Below are 23,806 nucleotides of genomic sequence, written 5' to 3' on the forward strand. Positions count from 1 at the left end.
AGCACCAACTTTCACTTAAATCTCAAATCTGGCCGTTATTGACTTAAAATCATTGATTTTCCAACTTGACTATTCCACCTTAGCAATAAATCCACGTGACTTGCTGACTGGATTTAAAGCATTATTCATTGTCTTATTCTCTGAACCACAGCTTGAAGAATAACGGTGAAACTGTTCGTCTCCTTCACTTCACCGGCAAGTCAAAAATATCTTCAGATTGAATATTTCTGGCCAAACTTCGTCGTTTTGTCGTAATCTGAAGCTGTAGACCACCGTCCGTCGACAGACGCCATGGAAGAGATTCGCCAGGCTCACTACCATAACTTTTTTTCTCAAACAAGGGTAACTTCAGACAGAAAGTCAAATGGGGGGCCAAATTTGGGATTTAAATGAAAGTTGGTGCTTTTTTACGAGACAAAAAAAAGTTCGGGCCAGAATTGTCCCTCGACCTAAAGTTGGTGCTTTTTTACGAGACAAAAAAAAGTTCGGGCCAGAATTGTCCATCTACCTAAAGTTGGTGCTTTTTTATGGGACAATAAAAAGTTCGGGCCAGAATTATCCCTCGACCTAAAATTGATGCTTTTTTTTGGAATTAACCCCTCTTTTTTTCTCCTTTTTTGTTCGACCCGCAATTATGGAAAGTACAATTTTATCCCCATCCTCTCGAAGCGGCCAAAAACAGAAACCACCGCGAAACAGCTCCCGGGGCTCCCCGAATTTCCTTCGACCACACATAAAGCCAAAAAAACCTTCGCAATTTCCGAATTTCTCCTCTCTTTTTTTTTCTTTTTTTTTTTAACCGTAATAATTTCGTTCGTGTCCCGCGAGGATGCGAAGAGGGAGCTTTGAGTGTTCGTTGATGGAGCCCGCACATATAAATACCCACCAATCTCTCTCCTAGCCCCCTCGCTCCTCGCTCCTCATCATTCTCCGCCCCCTGATCCTCCTCCTCCTCCTCCTCCGGTCGGGGAGGCTGTCTCCGCCGCAGCGAGCCGCAACTCGCCGACGGCCCGACTCGCTTCCGGCTCGGGTCTGCGGCCTTTCCGTCGTCCGGATCCGGTTGATTCTTCCAGGTATTTGATGGAATGCTGACTGGTTTGGCGAGGTCGTTCCTTCGCTTCTGCCGGGATTTGATCGCTTCTGGGTAATGTAAATGGGGGGGTTTTGGAATTTGGGTTTGGGTTTGATTGGGTTGAGATTTTCTTTTCTTGTTTCTTCTTTGATTGGTGTCTCTGTTGGGAGGAAAGGTTGTTAATTTGAAAGCTTTGTCCCCACATGCATGATTGGCTTATCTTGAAACTGCTCTCTCCGTTGTTTGTCTTGGCTTTACGATTGACATTTCCATACCCCCTTTTTCTTTTCTTCTCTCTTTTCTCTTTCTGCATCTTTCATTTTCAGCTTTTGAGAAGCGTCGGTGGTGTAAGTAATTCATGAATCGTCTCTGTGCATCTTCCCTCAATCATTTGAAACGGGCATTTTTAAGCTTATTTTAGCTTCAATAGCTGCAAAAAAAAAAAAGCTTTTTTTTTTTGGTTAGATCTGCTCTTATTGCTGCTGGTTCTTGTGAACCGTAATCCGATCCAGCTACTGGGTTGTGTGAGTGTTCCTTTTGTCGGTATGTAGCCACATCCGTTTCACATACACGGCTCAACACCCTTTCATTCCCCCTGCTGAGTCCCTATAGTTCTTGTTTATTTCAGTGATTTTGTCTTAGGCTTAGAATTATGCATGCGGTCTTATGAGTTTTTGCTTAACATGAGCTTTGTCGATAATGACTGAAGGTAGTGATTGTAAGATGTCGTTGTAATAAACTGAATAACATGTTATTGGTTTGTTTTCCATTTGAGGTATATTTGTCATTTTGAGTCTCGGCTTGTAACCGCGAATTCCCGTTAGCATTGGATTGTAGACAAACTCATTCGTTTCTCTCATTTATAACTCCCGGCTGTGTTGCAGCTGGAATTTGTTTCCTACCACCAGTGTGCTTTTTCCAGCACTTCAAATGGGGTGATGTAAGCTGTGGTGCTTGCGTGAATCTTTTGTCATATGTTTAATCAGTATTCTGTGGTGTTTTATCTGTGACTTGATAGATTGGTGTTGTTTTTATTTGCATCTGGCATCTTTTTACGGCTTTAGAAACACTCGTCACCGAGCACCTGCTTTTTGACATTGCCTCGTAATTTTACTGATATCGACTAGGAGTTTATTAGAGCCGTTTCTCCCTTCGTGTCAGTATATGAGGAAGGGTGTGCAATTTGATCTTCCTATAAACATATACAAGATTGCAGACGCCAGTCTTCTACCTCAAGCCGCCTCTGATATACAGATTTTTGTAACCTACAGGAACCTAGGGACAGCATCATAATGAAGGCTCTAATTCTTGTTGGTGGATTTGGGACTCGGTTGAGGCCTCTGACACTTAGTGTCCCCAAGCCACTTGTTGACTTCGCTAACAAACCCATGATCCTGCATCAGGTATTGTATCAGATCCTTTTGTTCAAGATTCTGTTCTGATGCTGTATAATCATGTTTGCTCTTCTATCCTTGAAGATAACTTTATCTTGGTTGTGTTGTGAGATGTATTCAGTCTGTGAGAAAAGTAAGACTGTAATCCTAGTGTAAATTCACTATCGGCTGCAGACCGGTTTTAGCTATATCTACCATGTTCTTGGATGATTTGCTAGATTATCGACCTGCTTTTTCTCTACCAAGTAAGATATAGCATCTTATTGATGCCTGGCTGTTTAGGAGAGACGTCTGATCATAGTTATTTCGGATAGTTCGGACTCTGTTTTAGAAGTTTTTCTTTTTTTTCTTTTGGTCAGACTGTTTTAGAAGTTGAATCTCTTTATTTTTCAGATGATGATACTCATTTCTTGATGTAGAGAATCTACGTCCTTGATTGTGTTCATCCTTTGTGGCTGCTTTCTGTCATGCACTTAAGCTTATTCCTCTTTGGAACGTACAGATAGAGGCACTCAAGGCCATTGGAGTGACTGAAGTGGTTTTGGCTATCAATTACCAACCAGAGGTGAATGTTTCGACAATATGTTTGTCTATGGTACTCGTTAAGTGAGTGGTGTTTGTTTAGTTTGATGATTTGGTATACTCTTTGATTTTCAGATTATGCTGAACTTCTTGAAAGACTTTGAGACCAAGCTTGGGATTAAGATCACATGCTCACAAGAGACTGAGCCACTTGGAACTGCTGGCCCTCTTGCTTTGGCGAGGGACAAGTTGCTGGATGATTCTGGTGAGCCGTTTTTTGTTCTCAACAGTGATGTTATAAGCGAGTACCCACTCAAAGAAATGATTGAATTCCACAAAGCCCATGGAGGAGAAGCCTCTATAATGGTAACAAAGGTGAATGTCCCACTCAGTCATTCCTCCTTCTTTTATGCTCCTTCCTTTGAGTGGACAAATTTAAAGCTAAAGATTATGTGCACACTGACAAGAACCCAAAACTCCGTCCTTCATCATGCAGGTGGATGAGCCATCAAAGTATGGTGTGGTGGTCATGGAAGGGTCAACTGGTAGAGTTGAGAAATTTGTGGAAAAGCCAAAACTGTTTGTTGGCAACAAAATTAATGCCGGAATATACTTGCTTAACCCATCAGTCCTTGATCGGATCCAACTGAGGCCTACTTCCATCGAGAAGGAGGTTTTCCCCAAGATTGCAGCCGAGAAGCAGCTCTATGCTATGGTCTTACCTGGTTTCTGGATGGACATTGGACAGCCGAGGGATTACATCACAGGGCTGAGACTCTACCTTGACTCAATCAGAAAGAAGTCATCAGAGAAATTGGCAACTGGACCCCACATTGTCGGCAACGTCTTGGTACACGAGACCGCTAAGATTGGCGAGGGATGTTTGATTGGTCCCGATGTGGCAATTGGTCCAGGCTGTGTGGTCGAATCGGGAGTTAGACTATCTCGCTGCACAGTCATGCGCGGAGTCCGCATCAAGAAGCATGCTTGCATTTCCAGCAGCATCATAGGATGGCACTCGACAGTCGGGCAGTGGGCCCGGGTGGAAAACATGACTATTCTGGGGGAAGATGTCCATGTCGGGGATGAAATCTACAGCAATGGAGGCGTCGTCCTACCACACAAGGAGATCAAGTCTAGTATTTTGAAACCGGAGATCGTCATGTGAGAGTAAGATTTTCAGTTAAGTAGAGCATGCTTAGGGTTTGTATTCTATCCAAGTTCAAAAAGGGAAAAAGAAAAAGGAAAAAAAAAAGGAAGGTGTTTTGTTCTTTTCTTTGTCTGTTCATGTTTTTCCCCTTTCCCTTTCTCTTGCACGAGTGTAAAAGTTGGGAGTGGAGTGATGTTGGAAGCTCATGTATGTTGGAGGGTCAGTGTCTTGTGAAGTGTAAGGGCACAAATTATGATTGGTGTGAGCTTTGTAATCTCTAGAACATGTATAGAAATAAAGTTTAATCATGGGTTGGTCGCTCTGGCCTTTTTCGCAGAACTGTGTAGGGAAGACTACGCATATTTTCTTAGCTGGATACTCCATTTATTTCGACAACTGCCTGTTTCCTGTATTCATTGGTGTGAGTGCTCCGTAAAGCAACTCTCCATTGGCCCCGCGGACCATGTGATGGCTGCATGAATTGTGGCACGTGCATGGGGCCCAAATTACAGTGACAAAAGTCACATGATGAGGAGTGGCCCCATGCCAAGATCTTGATTGATTTATGTTTGTCTTTTGGATGGACAATTCAGAAATCAGAATGACTGCTACTTCCCTTTCTTCTCAAGATTGCTTGAGACGTAGCTTGTTAAGCACAATTCATGAATAACAAGATCCACAGATCTCGGGCATTCTCCGCACACATTCTGTGCAGAACAAACGGTAATCTTTACAGCATCAGCTCGGCTACCGATCTGAATGGGTTGGACATGGATGGATGCCTTGTAGTTTTCTTTGCACGCATCTTAATGTGCATTTAATGCACTGCTGGATCGATTCCTGTGAACATTTTCCCTTCTTCTTTTCTTGTTTGAGAGAGACGGCTGACTGAGCATAATGCATGAGCTTAGTAGCTTCTGGTGTCGATGAGGTGGTGCAAGGAGTTTTACATTATTCCGAAAACAATGCAATTTGGCTGTCAACCTGTGGGCTGTGACTATTATATATTGCCCCAAAATACATATATTTCCCCTCGAAGTAGTTGAAGATTGATAATTATTCCTTTGAACCAGAGGATTTTGTAGCTGGTCCTGTCCCAGTCACACCTCAGCATTACGTGTCTACAATGGAATCGTATGACAAGGGTGCGAATTCCATCAATATATTAGGATTTTTGCCTAATAATCATCGTGTTAGTCGTCTAATTCAAGACCTTTGAGATTCATAATGTCATTTTTGAAAAGGGGGCTTGGCTATAAATCGCGGGACAATGTCTAATTGATAGTGATTTCATCAATATAATACTGATACTCTCAATACATGCCATGACCAAGGACTTCGATTGTCGATATAATAATTTTTCCAAAGCGGACTAAGCAATCAGCATGAAACCATCGGAAAAAACACTTGATAAAATATACGAATAAAGAGCATCTTCTATGCGTGTGAAGATCATTGTACCGCGATTGATGCCGGATGAGGGCTTTGATCGATTAGCATTGATAAATCGGCTAATTAGCATCGATGCCCCACTCTGGTCCCCGAACTACTCTTGTTTCGGCCACGGTTGATTATGAGTTATGCCTAACTATTTGCGTTGATTCTTCCACTAATTCTATTGAACTCGGGGGAATAGAAGGTCACTTTGTTTAAGGATTTCAAGACGAGGGGGACCGAGATCCACGCGATTCATGCGTGTCCTTCTCAAATAAAGAAATGATTTTCCCTATTTAAATAAAACAGCACACCCTATTGGAAATTAACAAAAAATAGAGAGAGAGATAAGAGAAAAGGACGATGCCAGCCCGGCCTACCCCTTTGTGATGTGAAATGGCAACTATAAGTCTATAATCATCGCAAAGAAACAAAAGATTAGCAACTTTAATTAAAAGAAAAAGGACAATTAGAGCTGAAAATCTTTGAAAAGTCTGGGTCCTATAATTGAAGCCATCGGCTGCCATTCCAGTGCTTATCAGTTCAGCCTAAGCCCGTCAGATCTTACACATGCTAATTCAATTATGTCGTATTTAAAATTTGGTTGTTCGTTTTTAATAAAATAATTGATCAGTTTTCCTGTAAAGTAGCAGACACCTAAGATAAGGACAACGATCTCAAACGACTACTGCGGACTAAGAAACTTAATTAACAAACGCTCCAAAGCCAACCACTGCGATATGAGGGGCGTGTCTAATGCCTCTCCAGTCCGCTTATCGGGATGGATCATGCAGAAGTTCGTTGGCGGCGTGTCTAATGCCTCTCGAGTCCACTTATCGTGATGGATCATGCAGAAGTTCGTTGGCTGTAAGGTCTTAATGGACCTCAGTCATGGAAAACTCACCTAAACCCTTTTGAAACAAACGTCTTTTGATTACTTTCAGACGCTCCATGATTGAACAGAGAGTCCACCCACCATATAAGTTCTCTCTTTTTCCTTCGCCGTCGGCTTTGCACATGCAAGCTGGGCGAGCTCAGGGCTAGATCTGTCAAAATGGGTCGTGCACTCATTTATCAACTTATCTGTGATGGGTTGAGCTATTATATGGGTTGTCTATGTTCAAAATGGGTCGGGTCGGGTACCGGTTGAGAAATCTGTTTCGATGAATAGGTTCAAGATTCTAGAAAGGTAGAACCTCGAACAAGTTTTTGTGTTTTTTTTTCTATGTCTTGGCGTGATCTTGCGGTATTATATGTCGTCCGATGACGAGTGTATAATATGGAACTACTAGTCTGAACTTCCATTTTATGACCGAGACTTTTACTTTATTAATGTTTTATATTATTCGTGTGTCTAAATATAAGTTGTAGTCAATGGATTGTAGCAGCAAGTGGTGGTCATTAAAGGTAATGATTCATTACAATTATTTAATTAATAATACAGGTGGAACCTGGGTAGATTGCAAGTTTCAGGATATGCATGGTAGATTTTAGATTCTAGAAAATGAGGAACATATTCCAACATGTAGGTTCTAAGTTCCAAGTGGAATTTGTACGGAATCTGGAACCATACTCACCCTTAGTAAATGAGTCAATTTGGGTTGGACTATTTTTTACCAAACTCAAAATCGAACTCGACTCACCCATCTGATGGCCCTACTCAGGGCCTTATCCAAGACTCAGCTGTCCACTTCGTGGGCTTATTCGAGACAATATCCACTCTCGAGACTCTTACGAGAAAACGACCCCATTTCAGAAGGACCTCCCCGTTCGAAATTTCCCCAAGTAAAAAAAGCACGCGAGGTAGTGTCTCTTCTATTCTGAAAGAAGCCCAAGCACCTTTTTCAAGGGGCCTGCAGCATAGAAACCCAGAGGCCCATGATCATCCTAAACGGGCCTCTGCGGGCCGACTTGACAGCCCATCTCCCCCGCAGCGAAATACGACGCGCCGTATCGGCCCGACGTCTCGACCCTTCTTCTTTTCACCGACTTCGTTTCTAAAACCCTATATTCTCGTTCGCTTCTGTCCGTCCCCTCCCTCCTTAAACCCTAGAAACCCCGTAAACCCTCCCTCTCTCTCTCTCTCTCTCTTCTGCAACTACTGAGAAATGGCGTTCTCTTCCATTCTCCGCCGATCGGCCACCGCCTTCGCGCCCCTCGCGGCCCGCGCTCTCCGGAGCCAGCGGAGCTGCCGCTCCGCCGTCTTCGCCGCTCTTCACCAGGCGGGGATCGCTCCCGCCGCCGCCGCCGGCGAGCCTCGCCTCGGCCCGCTCCCGCCTCCCCGCGGTTACTCCACGAAGCGGCCGAGCTCCGACGAGACGCTCCTCCGGGTCCTCGACTCGGAGATCCAGTGCGCCGAGGAAACCGACGAACACGACCGGGTGAGCTTGACGATGCCTCGATTTTGTTGCCTTTGATTATGTCCTCTTGAACGGTGTTTGCTCTCTAAGGAATTGTTAAGTAAGGGAGAATTTTGTCGGCGTGTCTGATGCGATTCTGAGAGGAATGTGAGGGAGAGGAGGATCATTTCGCCGTGGTAGGCTGCTGAGTCTCGTTTTGGCGTGATAAAATAATATATGCTGATGAAGACACGAAGGTTGAGACTCACTTGAAACGCAGATGATTGTTCGGCATAAGCTGCTGAGTCTTGTTTCTGTATTATCTAGTGAACTCCGTAGGTGCAAATGTAGCTGAGGTTTTTCCTTCCGGATATGCGTACCCGTTAATTTGGGATCGTTAGAAAAAAAAAAAGAGGATCATGGAGAAACTTGTGTCATCTAGTAAAACAGTGGCTGAGAACCGGGCGGAGAAAAAAGGATGGAATTCTTTTAGGGAAATGATCAAAACTTCTTTGTTTGCAGAGGAGTAAACCTAGCTTAAGGAAGAGAAGAGACAAGTTCCTAGACCCAATTGGTTTGTAATTTGCTACAAAGGATCATGCTGTTAAATATGCTTTTGCTTCTGTTTTGGTTATGCAAAACTGTGTAGGATGTGCTAGCCTGCTAGGGGAGAAAAACTTGCTATACTGATTTTGGAGAGACCAACCGATCCTATCTTTCAAGATTCGAAGCAAAATGCAATTTAAATAAGAATTTCAAAAAAATGATGTGGTTAGGAGATTCACATTTCCTTTTGAACTTATGATGTGGTTAATAGGTTGAAGAGGCACCAGGTGGATTCCCCTTTGAAATTGAAGACAAGCCTGGATTTCAAACCATTACTCTGTCAAGGAAGTATCAGGGTGAAGAGATAAAAGTTGAGGTCAGCATGCCTGATCTTGTGACTGGAGAAGATGGCGGTGAGGACAACCAGAATGATGACGATGAGAAGGCTAATCAGTCGAGCATTCCTCTGGTCGTAAGCGTTGCCAAGGGTAATGGGCAATTTATTGAATTCTGCTGCACTGCTTACCCCGATGAAATCGCAATCGACAGCTTGGCCGTTAAGAATCCAGAAAACTCTGAGGACCAAATTGCTTATGAAGGACCTGATTTTCAGTAAGCTCTTTTCGTTTTCAGTTTTCTTTTCCCTTCTCTGTAAGATACAGTTCGTGATTGGCGTTATTACTGTCATACACGCTCCATCGACCTAACTACTACATTTTCTCTCGTGCTTTCCTAATTTTCCAGGGATTTGGATGAGAACCTGCAGAAAGCATTCCACAAGTATCTAGAGATCAGAGGAATCAAGCCCAGCACGACCAATTTCTTGCATGAATACATGATCAACAAAGACAGCAGAGAGTACTTGATGTGGTTGAAGAACCTCAAGAAGTTTGTCGAGGCATAGTTCTATTGGAGGAGGCGTCGTCACTTGGTAGGGTTTTTCAGTCTTCAGTTTTGATTCAAGATCCTCCGTTGCAGCAGCCTATTCCGTCTGGATGTAGACTACCAAGCGTTGTCCACTGCTTGAAGCGAACATCTTTAATCGAGAGAGCTGAAATTATTGATAAAATGACAACTCTAATTTTTTATTGCTCTTGTTCCTTTAAATGCCGCGGGTCTACATGTAGACATTTTGTTGTTGACTATGACTAGCTGCCTATTACAGTAATAGAAGTGCCCGGGTCCGATTCTGGCAATTGCAGAAATTTGATCCATCGTGGAAAAGTGTTTGTTCACGTGGAATCATCATCGACGGTCTCCTAGCTGTGACCGAGAGAATAATCACGAAATTTGGGACAGATTTTAGGAAATTGTTTCACTCTGCTTGTAAATTACCGAAGCAGAAATCCTGAGCTTGCAAATCCAAAGCTGGTGAGGAAACGGGAGATCGCATACACCGGAGAGTACAGGAAACGGAAGTTGACTGCTGTAGTTGGGAAGATTACAAACTTTATTTTCTTTGGCTTTTCAAGCCATCCATACGCCTCGGCGAAGCAGGCAATTTCTGAGACATTCAGGAAAGTGGAATGCGATTCTGGTTTCGCTGTTGCTTATGCGTGTAAACAGGAGGAAGGAGGAGATAAGAAACAAAAGAAAAATGGAATTAACGAAACGAAGAAGCAAAACTTGGCACCAAAGCACAAACCTTGCCGCAATTAGAGAAGAATTGGGAAGTACAACCGCAATGACTGACCAGAAATCGTTAGCAAGATTAAAAAAAAAAAATCCATAAGAAGACTCCAGAATACTAGCAGTAAACATATGGCAACTTAAAAAGCTGCAACTGCCAAGACCAGAATCGACAGGGGCGAACAATTCCTCTTCTCTGGATAGCTTGGTAAACAAGTGAACTACAGAATCGACAGAGGCGAACAATTCTTCTTCTCCCGGAAGCTTGGTAAACAAGCGAACCCCGAACTACACTCTACAACGACAATGGTATCAGTAAATCTGCCTTCCCCTTTTCAAGGAGGTGAATAAATTATAAGTAGCAGCAGCAACGGTTGCACCCCACTGGAAACAACTTATGACTGGATGGGTAGGTCTCTGTGGGTGTAGGTGACCCCTTTATCACCATCCACCACTTGTCCATTCCCTCTGAGAATCCTGCAATTAAAGAGAAAAGGCACTTCAACGACTCGCATGAAACCAGAATACCCGAAACAAAAGCAACATCATCCGGCATTATATTGGCATTGCTGCATGGTTTAACTTGCCATATTTCATTTATGAACATACTTGTACTTTAACCATGTGTATATTCAATATCAATGGATGCACAGTTATTGGGGAATGGGTCAAATAGTTTGGTTCCTCTTCTTGTTTCAGATAACCAGAACTGAAAAAACTAGTTCAGAATCCTACCATCTTGTGGTTAATAATCCTTCAACTCCAACTGGACCCCGAGCATGGATTCTACTCGTACTTATCCCAACCTATTGAGGCCATTTGAAAGTGCTCTTCAGAAGAATATATTCACGATCCAATTTATTACAGTTCAAAATTGACGAAAAGTAAGACTAGTACCTCTGCACCCAGTCCAAATCGTGCTCCATCACAGAATCTCGTACTGGCGTTGTGAAAAACAGCAGCACTGCAGCATATGTGAAGGACATATCGGTAATCAAAGAATATGTTTTCCGCATCGATATAAAGTATATGATTGGTGTCTTCAGAAAGTTGTGCCTACCCAAGAATTTAAAGTTACAGAAGAACTCATACCTGTCAACTTGACTTAGGAAGGTTTCTGCAACTTCGTCATCTTCTGCTATGATGCAATCAGTGTGTGCACTAGCAAAAGCAGGGCAATAGTCAGTTTCTTGGCCAGCTTCCACTATATTTTCCTTGCTTCTGGCAGGCTTCCCACCAAAATTTCAAATTTAGAGATATCTAAGTACCTTCCATGTTGATGAATGTGATCAATGGCTTCATGAACATCATCTACAGTTTCAATGGTGCATGCCATTGAATTGTACTCATGATGAAAGGACTGCGCCTGTGGGATATTCAGTATGGAGCTCACTTTTGGTCCACCATATAAAGTAACACCTGCAAAAGATTAAGCAATTGCATCAGAGATTTCAATATGCAAACTGTAACGAGGGAATGCACACTATATATGCTTCAGTGCTGACTCATAGCTGTCTGTACTTGGACAGCATCGGTCACCGAAGTTGCTAGAATGGCGTTAGCATACTGCACCTACTTTCGTTTTCTAGCTGTAAAATGATAAGACAATAATGACCACAAAATTCTTTTGCATTTGGAGACAGTAAAACAAAATTTAAAATAATAGGACTGAAGTAAGCTGTCTTGAAATCTGAAACCTTTCAGTGATTCCTGCAAGACAAGCACTGAAAAAGGCAAATTCACCCTATAAAATGAGGACGAGAAAATAAATTCAACATTCCATGCCTAACATGTGTAAACTTTCTCAATTTTAGAGCTTTCTTACACACATTTCCACTCGAGTAATAAGTGGGATTTATCAACAAAAATTCATCATCCTAGTACCTTTGCTCCGAAGCCCAAACACAATCGCATTAAGTCCACCAGCTGGCACCAAATCTTTATGGAGGAGAAGCGTTTCCTGGAAGTAGAGAAAGCACTAGGACGTAAGCCAAAGTCCAACTGTCCAAAGCAACAAAAGACGTATACAAATCCAGTACATCTACAGTCACCCGGCAACGCAATAGTATCCTGTAACATTATCCTTCTCAATTGTAGTAATTTTCTCACAATGTATAGTAACTTGGGGCTATATCTTTCCAAGCAGATATAATAAATATCACAGAATCGTAGAGTAACCCAAACAATCGCTGCAAGTTAGCGAGCCCTTCCAGGATTTTGATTGAAAATAAAGAAACAAGCATATGCTACATACCACTGCGTTGCAGGCTGCTGGATAATCTACCTTTGCATCAACAATGATGCGGTTTGCCATTTCCATGTTCGCGGACTTGTCAACATAAATGTGGCATATTCCATCTAGCAAACAAACAGTGTGATTAAATGCAATCGATCAACAATCACATTCTTCTCGTAAGAGATAAGATGAAATAGAAAATTATCATGGGGTTTCTTTCTCACCGGCATGACCAAGAACAGGTATTTTGGTTGATTCCTTGATTTGGGAAACCAGCTTGTTACTCCCTCTTGGTATTACAAGATCAATAACATCATCAAGCTGATACACAACAATTCCTCAGAGACTTGATTTCCCCAACTGATCATGGTAATAGACGCCAAGAGATTAGACAGATGTTCCTTACTCATATTTACTCACCTTAAGCAAATCTGTTATCTCCTCTCTCGAAGTTACAAGTCCTATTAGTCTCCCACCAATGCTGTCCGGAATAGCATCAGTGATGACCTTATGATTTGAGAGAATATGAGAAACGTGATGCAGTAATTTCATTGCTGACCGGACTATATCAAAATAAAATTGTAATCAATAAACTTATATGAATTGAACCTTGTGCAGAATGGTATTTGATCGCTTGGCCTCTTTACCCCCTTTCAAGAGTAGCCCATTCCCACTTCGAACAGCTAATGAAGCTATCTGTCACAATATTAGAAAATTAAAAAAAATGACAATTGTTCATACACGTTATTAGCTAAGTTATAGCTCAGTTACACAATAAAAAACGTTAAGTATGAAGTCTGACCGCATCCCTACTTTGTGATATCAAGAAATAAGATCAGACTTCTAAATATTGCTACGAAAAACACACACAGATAACTAACCTAAGAAGTAAAAGCAATACTTGTCCTTGTGCGCGAGCTCTATATCTATGTCAACTATCAACATGCATATCCAAGCTTTACCGGATTTTCAACCCATTTCAAAACAAAGCTTCATGCAATTGCCCCTCATTTTAGAAGCATAGACAGTCGCTGATCCATACGCCAGGACACAATAAGTACTTGAGGTCAAGCAAGCTTTTATGTAGCACAAGAATATCACTGTGCACTACCTATTAAGGTTGGACCATTTTCCGTGAGATACTTTAAATTGCTCCAATGTTTCAAAAATCAAGATAACATTTTAAGACAATATGCCTACTCTTGCAGCCCAGATTAGACCCATATTTCGGCCCTCCCAAGAGATAAAGATCCTGATAAATTGCTAAAAAGCACTCCTTGAAAGAGTGAAAGAGTGAAAGAAGTAATTACCTGAACTAGAGCCTCAGGTCGAGACTCAAAAACAATAAGCAGGACACCCAAAGGAGATGATGTTTTCTCTAGGACAAGCCCATCAGCCAGCTGGATGCAAAATCAATATAAAAGAATGAGAGAAGCTATAGAAAATCACCAGGATTTCGCATGAAGAAGACCTATTTTTCTAGTAAGTCAACAACCATTAGTCCCATTCTAACTCCATAATCATTATGTCGATGATTTTCTCGGTTGTTTAACGTAAAACAAACTCTAAAAAGAGGTTGATGCATGCACTAGTATGTTAGAGAATAAAAGAAGTCCAAGCAAGAAATGCTTAAGACCCCCTTCTTTTACCTCTGTTTTCTTCAGAACACGCCCAATTGGATCTTCCATTTTTGCAAGTACACGAATAGAATTGGCAAGGCTTGTTATCTGCATTCAGGAAAAAAAAAAAGTGATGTGTCGAGACTTCTTACTGGGTGTGATGACTAAATAGATACTCAAACCTCCAACCTTTCCAGGCTTCAGAGCCAACCGAGCAATCAAAGATCTTTCATATCCAGCCTTTTCTGCAGCAGCAACATCAGCTTCATTCTCATTCATTATCTGTTCCTGATTTGCTTCGAGCGCGTCAGCTATCTCAAGCAGGATTTTTCTCCTATCCTCAGATGATATGGCCTGTAGAACAAACAAAGAATTAGCAAATCGTAAAACAATATGATCCTGGCAAGGAAAAATACGGTCTAAAAGTTTAAACTCCGTAGTGAAAGGCATTAAAGCTTATCTTTCGGTAGGATTGGGGTCGGAGAGGGGGGGTTTGGGATTGTTGAAAGACGAATAAAATTATTATATTAACTTAGTAAGCATATGATATTAGAAATTTTTGGACCTTGGGGAGCTAGTGTCTAGCTGGTGTGGACACCAGCTCCCTTGGAACCGTCCATGAAAAATAAAATAATCAAGACCCACCGTCTTCCCCTGCAAGCTGAACTAGAAGAATGTGCCCCTCATTTGAATAAAAAGTCAAGAGAAAGAAGCACTGAGTAAACAACTGTACAGACCAGATCTTTCAGAGGTTCTGTTCTGCAAATTAGTTACAAGCTTCCAGATGGCTAGTGGACATATCTAAGACATGACATCTTCAACAAACCACTAGCTGCTAGACAGGAAATTCTAGAAATTGTTCAATCCCATCAGCCATGCAGGGAAAAAAAACTCCAAAATCTAGCAAGTTTTATCAACTTAAAAGAAGGTATTAAGCAAAACAATCACACACAATCTAAACCACAAAGCTAAGGATTCCACCTGAAGGATCCGTGAACTTTCCCTGGCTGCAACAGCCATCTCCCTTGCACTGACGTCTTTGCTTTGTACCCACAAATGTGCATCCCGATGAAAGAGAGTACCAATATCCTCTCCTTGAAGAACCTTAAGGATATTTCCAGAAGCATATCCACTATGGAAAAAACAAAAGTAGGTCATTATACAATTTGGCAAGTACTAAACAGGCCTACTATCTTTTAGTGAATTGATCAAATTCCAAGCACTGCATCTAGCTTAACCACGGGTTTACCAAAAAAAGATATTGTATAAAGGAAAGAGGGGGGCGGGGGAGGGGGGGAGAGAGATGGGTTTGCACTAAGAGTTCAAAATATCGTGACCTTGATTTCTATTGATCAAGAAAGACTTTATGTTCAAAGCACTACACAGCATCATGCAGATCATTGTGCATCTTACCAATAGTGTCCAACGCTATAAATAGATATTTTATCTCAAAGAACTAAGACAAGCATGCAGACAAAACCAGGTTGACAATACCTGGTAATGACCACAGGGATACCGGCCTTTGCTGCGTTAACAGCAGCATTAACTTTTGCAGTCATGCCACCTCTCCCTACACGAGATTTATCTCCAAAGGTGATTTCACCTTGATGCCTTTCCTTGATGTATGTGCGAATTAATCTGGACTTCGGATCACTAGGTGGGCCACTATAAAGACCCTCAACATCACTTAGTAATATAAGAAGATCAGCTTTGAGCTCCAAAGCAAGCAGTGCAGCCAAGCTGTCATTATCCCAGAATATGCCAGACGAATCCTGCAAAAAGAACATATGTCGATAGACATTTACAAGGAATTTGCAAAATGCAATTTCAACAATAATAGATGCTCGATGAACTCTCTCCATTTGTTCACCGAGGCTAGGAAGTTAACAAAAGAAAAAAGACATTCATCTACGAACTCAACATTTACGAAGTACCGAAGCAAAGGAGCATACCTCATACGGGGCTTTCCTCGTACTGACTGCATCATTTTCATTAAATATAGGAATAACTGTCAGAGACAACAACGATTGCACGGTCTCATTCAGTTGCTTCCTGAAGTCCTTACTCCCAAAGTCATGATCTGTCACAAGAAGCTGAGCCGATGTAACATCCAACTGCACAAGAAAGGACACAGAGCATCTTAATCCATAAGCCCTAAAGGAAATGGTGGCGAAACCAATTAGACATGTGCCCAAACAGAGCATAAGAAAACCTGTATAAGTTGAGCATAGAGAATTATTCAATCACCTGGCTGAATAAGGTATCATACAAGGCCATAAGACTACTCTGTCCGACAGCTGCACAAGCCTTCCCATCAAGTTCAACCTGTGGCTTCTGGAGATCAGCAAAGCTGTAACACAAAGCAAACGCCCGCTCTAAGAACTTTTATTGGCTTTAGAAGAATGGAAGTCCAATATAATTCGTTCAAATATGCCATTTGAACAAAGTTTGGAACAGATGGAAGCAAAATTCATCTATTAGTTCCCAGTTGTATCATTGGAAGATAGAAGTGAGTTCTCCAACGAAGCAATGCGAATAAACTATATAATCCGAAATGACCAAACGATTAAATGCGGTATGGTTGCGATACAAACCTGCTATTTACTAGCTTACGGTATCTAAGCCTCTGGCGACCGACGCCAACAGCACCAGACGTGACCAGAATGACCTCGTATCCTTGCAAGTTCAATTCTTTTATCTGCTCAGGAACAGCGGATTACTACGCGGCACTTAAAATCTTTCTCAACCCGGCGGAAAACATAAACGGGTAGCGGTGGTGTACCTGCTCACATACTGCCCCTAGTCTTCCGAGCGCCAACCGCCCATCGGCTCGAGTAACAACCGCAGTACCGACCTGCCATACCATAATCAGAATAAAAACAAGAGATGAAAAGCGCACGATCAAACAGGTCAAAAGCCTCAGCGTCATCCATATAAAGAACAATGCCGAGAAAAGCAATCTCGACATCTACATTTGCTATCGACGAGCTCCTAAAAAGAAGGCACGAAACTGAGATTTTTCCTCCGCTCCGCCACACCAAACCATCACCACCACCAAACGCCGCCGCGGTCGGCGATCGATCGTCTCTCCCGCCAAAGTTCAGCTCTCGCCCAAAATGAGAGCCGGCGTCGACCGACCGCGCGCGCATTCAATCCAGTCTCCCGACAACCCGAATCATCAGTCGCCCGGACACGGGGGAAGAAGAACACGAGACCAGGAGGAGCGCTTCCCGAGAAAACAAAACAAAAACAGACAGACAGACAGCAAACCGGCACGCATTCCGAGCAGAAGGAGCGGGACGAAACAACAACCTTGACGACGAGGCGCTTGACGTCCCTGACGAAGGCGCGGGTGGAGTCCATGCTGTTCCCGTCCGCCGCCTCGAGCTCGCCCTGCCGCGTCGTCCCGGTGGTGCGCGTCGGCATCTGCCGAAGTAATAGGGTTTTTATGGAGCGCCAAACGTCTCTCTCTCTCTTGCTCGGCTGGAGAAAACGCCAAAACCAAACCCCCCCCCCCCCAAAAAAAAAAAAAAAAAAAACGAAACCGTACGCCCGCGCTGATCTGATTCCTCCTGAACGCGCAATGACAGCGCGCCACGTAAGCACGGAAATCTACAGCGAGCGTCACCCGTTTTCGAGATTTGAAAGGAGCCGACGATCTCTCTCCTCCGTGCAACCGCCGTTGATTTTAGCGGCGGCGGCGACCCAGAGCCCAAAAGTAGTGGTAATTATAGTTTAAATTACCCGGTGGGGTTGGGGTTGGGGTTGGGGTTGGGGATGATGATGGCGCGCGTGCGATAAGTTCGGGGCAAAAATTTCAACCGCCGAACGGAATTGGTGGGGGTCAGCTCTTTGACCCGAGATCGAGCCGGCACGATCCCTCCCCAATCTGTGGACTGATTCAGCCCCCCCCTACCCAATCCCGAGCTGGACTTTTTAGATCATGGAATTATAAAAATAAAAAATATATACAAGTGGGGACCTTAGAATCAATCGTATGTGGGTAGTCATTTACATTCAATCTTTTTAGGCGATGATCCTACGAATTCATTGCTAGGGTGCGATTTCGAGGGAAAACCGGTCAAGAGTAAAAAGATTTAACTTCAAGATTACACAAATAGATTCGTTCATAGATTTCGTGCTGATTTTGTGGTGGATTCAAAGTAGTAGGTTCGTTCCCACTCTCGGTTTTTTCGGAATCTCACCCACTCGTTTGCTAATTCGCCGACGTATTTAGATTGGTTTTTTTTTTCTAAATAAACTCCTAGTACGAATAGCCAGATAAAGTGTATCGATCTAGTATTTAATCAACAGCCATTTTCATTGCCTCTCGAATTTCAACTTCTACCCCCCCCCCCCCCCGATCGGTTCTGATCTCGTTTCTCGATAATTAATCACATAAAGATGCATCATTTTTGAAGCCATACAACCCGATGAAACAGCATCATCGATGGAGACAAATCAAAGCCCATGCATCCAAATACCATCAAGTTGCAGTTGAAAATAGGACGAACACTCTTTCTCAGGATTTATACACGGACAAAGTCCAAATTGATAGTAATGAAGTGAATTTTAAAAAAGGGTCGGCCTCCACTTTCGATGAAGAACCCTTGAGACCCGATATGTCCCTTGTCAATTACCAAGTTACCAACCACGTGAAATACAACTTGTCATCTTCGTACAATTGCCGCCAAGAGCAAAGTCCAAACCAGACTAAAAAGTCCATGGAAAAGCTGATCCCACCACGCATGGTCGATTGAGTACTGCATGTTTGTACCATTACTTGTAAAGAGGCAGATCCGTATTTACAAACCCCACTTCCACATGCAATGCTCCAGAATTCAAAGAAGAGTTATCAGCCGGCCAAAACTATCACCCTAATAGCTGATGAGAAACAATGGAAAATGCAATACAAAGCCCTATCTCCGTGGAAGTATTAAAGGGTTCGTCCTCAACATTTCATCCTCTCAGACTCAATGCAGCAAGATCATCGATACAATACAATGCCACTCTTTAAATGACCTGGAAACTCAAAGAGACTCGTCGCCGGTTGAGATCCAGTCAGCTAGACAGCGGATCAAATGTCACTAGAGACAAAAGTCGAAGTAGACGGGATTTGATCCTTGAGAAATATCTTTCTGGGTCTTCATGCGAAGAACCAGACCTTGAAGAAAATTGCTAGAGCCATCTGCAGTAAAAACGCAGCTACCACTACGATTGTAAGATCGTTCCCTTCCATGTATGACCTGAGGTTCGAAGCAACAAAGCAAGCCGAGGCCCCACCAACAAGGAGTATGATGATCCAACGGAGAGGCTCAAGCGGAATCAACAAAAGAAACTGGAAGAAAAAATATTGCTTGTGTTAGATAACTTAACCAGATAACAAGTTGCATATTCATATACTAGCCTAGACAACCGTCAAGGGTTTACATAAGTTCAGGCTACGCAGAGTAAATAACATTTAGCCATTGTTCTGTAAAAACCTCCAAGAGTGCACCAAAGGCACAGGAATCATTTATATGGTCGGAACAATCAATAAGTCTCATGAAGAAAAAGGGGCAACCAGAGCAGGAAGCTCCCACAGTGCACGGGATCCGACCAGGGTCGGATCACTTAGGGTCCAGTGGTATGCAGCGTTAACTTTCAATTTTTTGCAAGAGGCTGTTTCCAAGACCCGTGACCTCCAGGTCACACGGCAACAACTTTACCATTGCGCCAAGGCTCCCCTTCCTCATTAAGAACAGATGTTTACAAGTAATGGCGCGGATATCCCAGTCAAAGCAATGGAATAGGGATGTGTGAAACAGGAAGATTAGCTGTCAAGATTCTAAAATATAATGTATAGTCAAACGAGAGATATATCATATGAGGAGAACATGTTCTTCTCTGAATAAGCCTCGGAAAATTCATCTAGCATATCAAATGAGTTCCAAAAGAGGTCTAATTATCTATAGCAGTTATTTAAGTCCTAACTCTAGCAAATTGTGGCAAAATTATTCCACAAAAATGTTTCAAAAGAGTCGAGATGTTAGAGAAAAGCTGCTGGGAGGGATTGATGGATGCTCCATTAAACAGTATATAAACAGACACTTACAGAGCTCAGAATAAAGATGAAGAGCGAGTATCCCCACAGGCACCAAAACCGTATAAGGCTGGCATTCGATCCAAGATACTGAAGCAAGAAGTAGAATCCTAGCGGAACCACAATGGCATAACCATAAATTGACCACACTGCAAGATTCACATAACCAACATCGAAGCTCCATGAAGTACTTGTGTCAGAATTCTTTTCCATGAGGTAGGTAGCACAGTTTCCAAGGGCAGCGATCACAAAGATCAATGTAGTGGAGATCCAGATAGGCCCATATCTAACCAATATAAGAATTTAACAACATGCCGTTAGGTACTCATCTAAACATTTCCCAGCATAATCGTTTATGATGATGGAAGTGAAAGTGTGAAATAGACAGAATTCTCACAATTCAACAAATCAAGATACTGCACAGCGGTTAATTTTCTACAATGCATGGCATATTAGGGAACCGGATGTCCTTTTCTTTTCTTCTCGTTTATTCAATGCAAATTGGAGACAATTATTAATCTGTTTCAACAGAAAATTTGTATACACTCCCCACCAACAAAAGGACCAAAAGGCACAACAGAGGAATTAATGAAAAAATAAAGATAAGATAAACAACAATTGGGAAGGACTCACAGATCTGGATTTGCATCGATCTTGCTGAAAAAATCCCCACTAGTTGGGAACAATGAACCCAGCAATCTGTTTAACACTACATCTGTATCAACATTGAAGTATTGTGTATAGGATGAGATGCTAAAGACTCCTCTCCAGTTGCTTGCGGGTTGTTGTTCAAACGTCTCTGCAAGAAAAGTTGGTAAGACTTTGCTAATATCAATTGTTGACTAAAAGAAAACTCATTACTGATATCAAAAAGAGATCATAAGAGCGAAGTTAACACATAGGTTCAACCATAGCTAGACAAACATTCTGGCAGTAACCAGAGGATGCCAAATTGATGAAACCCGGACAAGAAAAGGCAATTTGCAAGATAAAGCCCCCACCCTATTAAATTACGGTGAGTACCAACACAATCCCATACACTTTCCATCTCATCAAGAAGACGAGACTAAACTAACATGGGTCACTGAAAAGTAGCTCCCGGGAACTGGGGTCATGTTGCATGCACCATGGACCTTAAACACGATGCAGAAAGCTGTGACATCAACCTTTTCTTCTTTTGTCTCAGGTGAACCTAGGCGGTGTCTTATGTGCAAAATGATTGTAAACAGCAAGAGAAGATAAAGAGACAAGGACGGAAGAACCTGGATAAGGATCAAACTATCACATTTGCACAGCAGACACAGAGAATTTGAATTTGCTCATTTGACATGAATTGCCATTATGCTCCAGAGGAACAGATTTATGCCATTCTAGATGAGAGATGCTAAGAGAAATCTGACACTATTTGACTTTATTTTTGGTCGACGACCACTAATGGGTCAATTAACAATAAGAAAATAAAATAGAGTTCACAATTGGCATTCTTCAAGTCAGACTGACGAAAAGATTGACATAATATCGACAATCATAATCTACAAACCATGGTAAAAAACAATTTAAGTCCATGATTCAATGATCACATAATCGATTTAACTTTGGCAAACAATTCAGAGGAATGGTGTGACTAACTCATCTCATATCCACATCTTAAACAATCAAACCTCAAGTCTGTAAGAAACGTAAATGCTGGATACTACTCTCCGACCATTTCGTAAGGTGAACATCCAAATGCAAAATACAAGAATACTGATAGCCTCGCCATACCACTTGGACCTGCAAGAGATTGATAGCCACGCCCTCTGTCTCCTCCATTATTTGGAGGAAAAGTCTGCATATTTGCTTCTGGGACTGCAGAAAGATCAAGGCAGAACAACAGATAATATCAGCGTGAGACTGTCATGAGTAGAATAGATGACATTCGCTTGGCTCAAAGGATTTGAGTAATAAACCTCATACCTTCATAGTTAATGGTACTTGATGCATCATCAACAACAGCCTGCATATTGTAGGTTAATAGAAAAGTGAAGAAGAGGGTTACGATCAAAAGGGTAAAGATCACAAATCCAAAGAAGGAAGAACAAACAGATTCAGCAACAGCACATAAAGAATAGAGTCCGTTTTCACAAGATATGGAGAAGGTGAGAAAATGTTACGCTAACAAAGCCAAAAGAGTTGCCCCCCTCACAAAGAACTGCCGGAATGAGCACTACAAATTTGTCAGAATGAGCAAATGGAGTCTTGACAGGTTCATTTATCCTCGTACCATCCCGAATTGTACTTACGGACAAAATGCAAATGGGACCAGAGAAAGATACAAACCAATCAATTTACCCCACCCGAGCAAATGTACCTCATGTGGATTGAAATTTTAACAAACTATTCATAACACTGCCATCGAAGACCATTGTGTTTATGGACCAAAGTAAACAGCTGCGAGGCACCGGGCCTTATAAAGCAGATTGAGGAGGAAGCCTTAGGGACAGCAGCTCACCATAGATCCCCCCCATTACGTCCCAATTGATTAAAGATTCGAAAATACGGACGCTACACCAACAGAAAAGCAAAAGATCTTCCTCTCCAAACGAACTCACATTGCAAGCGAGCGCGAGGGCTCTAACTAGTTTATCGCTATCTCAAACAAGAACCGAGTAAAAACCCACTCTTTCCTTGTTAAACGAAGCTGAACTACAGAGCAACACATCACTTCCGTCTCAATTCGCCACGCGATGCAACCAAAACATGCGCAAGAGAAAAAAAATCAGCAACAAACCAACAAGCAAGATCACGCGCGCACACGAGGACTGCACTACATCCACTCATCGATTCCGTAAAGGAGTCGAGTCGATGCAGGAAATGCCGATCAAACGCCCAGAAAAACACGACGCGGAACCGACCCACGCCGTCATCGACAAAGAAAACGAGGAGAGAAGCCGGAGGAAGAAGGGGAGGCCGTACGGGGACGGAGCCCAGCAGGTGGCTGGTGGGGAGGCTGGTGTAGGAAGCCTCCATGCGAGGGAAGCGACGGAGCCGCGAGGAGATCGGCGAAGAAGAGGGGCGCTCGATCAGGTACGGAGGAGTGCCATCGCGTGACGGATGATGGAGATTTTTGGTGGGGATTTTTTCTCTGCGATTGTTGCTGGAAGAACGAGCCCTAGAACGTAGTTCCGACGCAACGACGATGACTCCGAGAGAAAGAGGGGAGGGGCGCGGGACTGGACCGGCGCGGGAAGAGGGGGGCGGACGAGTCAACAGTCCCGACCGGTTTAATCTGTTCGACCGGCCCGAGAGCCGAGCCTGCCTGAACCCGAACCGGAGATGGAAGTTTCGATCGAACCCGTGGGCCGTTGGGCTTGAGAGGGATCTGTGTCGCGTAGGCCTAATGCTAATGTCGCAACCGTGAGTTTTGAGGATCCACGTAAAGTCGATTTTACAGGGTAAAGCGAAAAAAATTTCAAAATTAATTGTTTGGGCAATCGAAATAAATTTTAAAAATAAATAAATGAAGAATGGAGATTCCGTGGGAGATTGCGCTGGACAAGTGAAATTTTCAAAGACTTTCGATTTTATCGTAGGTTGCATCACCAAACATATGATGGATTTTTTACAATCCGAATGCTATTCGAAGGATTTTCTTTTCTCCCCATCGTATTTCATTTTGTCCCGATCTGAATTCGGACGACCAAATGCAAACTTATATGTTTTGTCGCCTTGTCTCCAACTAGTGTACCGAGATCATGAGACTAGAATAGAAGATGGCAAATCTTCGTCCCGTTAATAAGAGCC

At 42.7% G+C, this 23,806-nt stretch overlaps 4 protein-coding genes across 5 annotated transcripts; 2 read left to right on the forward strand and 2 right to left on the reverse strand.

Annotated features, from left to right (window-relative positions):
• The first annotated feature begins 771 nt into the window (after window positions 1-771).
• LOC115673120 (mannose-1-phosphate guanylyltransferase 1) lies at window positions 772-4,460 on the forward strand. 2 transcript variants are annotated; one of them, XM_030595201.2, is made up of 5 exons: window positions 772-1,073; window positions 2,344-2,475; window positions 2,969-3,031; window positions 3,124-3,363; window positions 3,485-4,460. In XM_030595201.2, the coding sequence occupies exons 2-5, from the start codon at window positions 2,365-2,367 to the stop codon at window positions 4,154-4,156; spliced, it is 1,086 nt and encodes a 361-aa protein (XP_030451061.1). In that variant the 5' UTR covers window positions 772-1,073; window positions 2,344-2,364; the 3' UTR covers window positions 4,157-4,460. The 2 variants fall into 2 exon arrangements, with proteins under 2 accessions (XP_030451061.1, XP_030451062.1); XM_030595202.2 differs by lacking the exon at window positions 772-1,073 and adding an exon at window positions 1,551-1,596.
• A 3,128-nt stretch (window positions 4,461-7,588) lies between these two features.
• Window positions 7,589-9,662, forward strand: LOC115673086 (uncharacterized protein At2g39795, mitochondrial). Its single transcript, XM_030595146.2, has 3 exons — window positions 7,589-7,953; window positions 8,729-9,069; window positions 9,202-9,662. Exons 1-3 carry the CDS (start codon window positions 7,681-7,683, stop codon window positions 9,359-9,361), a joined length of 774 nt encoding a protein of 257 aa, XP_030451006.1. The 5' UTR covers window positions 7,589-7,680; the 3' UTR covers window positions 9,362-9,662.
• Window positions 9,663-10,083: 421 nt separating this feature from the next.
• Window positions 10,084-17,393, reverse strand: LOC115673085 (delta-1-pyrroline-5-carboxylate synthase-like). The gene is made up of 20 exons (XM_030595145.2): window positions 17,254-17,393; window positions 16,724-16,795; window positions 16,536-16,639; window positions 16,189-16,291; window positions 15,894-16,055; window positions 15,436-15,713; window positions 14,923-15,073; window positions 14,131-14,295; window positions 13,972-14,049; window positions 13,633-13,722; window positions 12,932-13,018; window positions 12,743-12,829; window positions 12,547-12,643; window positions 12,341-12,444; window positions 11,971-12,046; window positions 11,355-11,505; window positions 11,179-11,247; window positions 10,984-11,050; window positions 10,822-10,892; window positions 10,084-10,563 (listed from the first exon to the last, which is right to left on the reverse strand). Exons 1-20 carry the CDS (start codon window positions 17,365-17,367, stop codon window positions 10,482-10,484), a joined length of 2,208 nt encoding a protein of 735 aa, XP_030451005.1. The 5' UTR covers window positions 17,368-17,393; the 3' UTR covers window positions 10,084-10,481.
• Window positions 17,394-18,803: 1,410 nt separating this feature from the next.
• Window positions 18,804-23,207, reverse strand: LOC115673252 (uncharacterized). The gene is made up of 6 exons (XM_030595364.2): window positions 22,979-23,207; window positions 21,980-22,019; window positions 21,788-21,871; window positions 20,657-20,822; window positions 20,036-20,309; window positions 18,804-19,279 (listed from the first exon to the last, which is right to left on the reverse strand). Exons 1-6 carry the CDS (start codon window positions 23,030-23,032, stop codon window positions 19,088-19,090), a joined length of 810 nt encoding a protein of 269 aa, XP_030451224.1. The 5' UTR covers window positions 23,033-23,207; the 3' UTR covers window positions 18,804-19,087.
• Window positions 23,208-23,806: the final 599 nt, after the last annotated feature.

Source organism: Syzygium oleosum, unplaced genomic scaffold (assembly GCF_021117445.2).
Source record: "Syzygium oleosum isolate NSW1041296 unplaced genomic scaffold, Sole_v2.1 Sole_v2.02, whole genome shotgun sequence".
NCBI lineage: Eukaryota > Viridiplantae > Streptophyta > Magnoliopsida > Myrtales > Myrtaceae > Syzygium > Syzygium oleosum.

Coding starts and splice junctions, on each gene's coding strand:
- LOC115673120 (XM_030595201.2), top strand. CDS start 2,365: ATGAAGGCTCTAATTCTTGTTGGTGGATTTGGGACTCGGTTGAGGCCT. Junction 3,032..3,123: donor CTATCAATTACCAACCAGAG/GTGAATGTTTCG, acceptor TTTGATTTTCAG/ATTATGCTGAACTTCTTGAA. Junction 3,364..3,484: donor CCTCTATAATGGTAACAAAG/GTGAATGTCCCA, acceptor TTCATCATGCAG/GTGGATGAGCCATCAAAGTA.
- LOC115673086 (XM_030595146.2), top strand. CDS start 7,681: ATGGCGTTCTCTTCCATTCTCCGCCGATCGGCCACCGCCTTCGCGCCC. Junction 7,954..8,728: donor AAACCGACGAACACGACCGG/GTGAGCTTGACG, acceptor TGTGGTTAATAG/GTTGAAGAGGCACCAGGTGG. Junction 9,070..9,201: donor TATGAAGGACCTGATTTTCA/GTAAGCTCTTTT, acceptor CTAATTTTCCAG/GGATTTGGATGAGAACCTGC.
- LOC115673085 (XM_030595145.2), bottom strand. CDS start 17,367: ATGCCGACGCGCACCACCGGGACGACGCGGCAGGGCGAGCTCGAGGCG. Junction 12,047..12,340: donor CAGCAGCCTGCAACGCAGTG/GTATGTAGCATA, acceptor CTCTACTTCCAG/GAAACGCTTCTCCTCCATAA. Junction 10,564..10,821: donor GGATTATTAACCACAAGATG/GTAGGATTCTGA, acceptor CTTTAATTGCAG/GATTCTCAGAGGGAATGGAC.
- LOC115673252 (XM_030595364.2), bottom strand. CDS start 23,032: ATGGAGGCTTCCTACACCAGCCTCCCCACCAGCCACCTGCTGGGCTCC. Junction 20,823..21,787: donor ATCTCTTGCAGGTCCAAGTG/GTATGGCGAGGC, acceptor CTTTTCTTGCAG/AGACGTTTGAACAACAACCC. Junction 19,280..20,035: donor TCATCTTTATTCTGAGCTCT/GTAAGTGTCTGT, acceptor TTTTTCTTCCAG/TTTCTTTTGTTGATTCCGCT.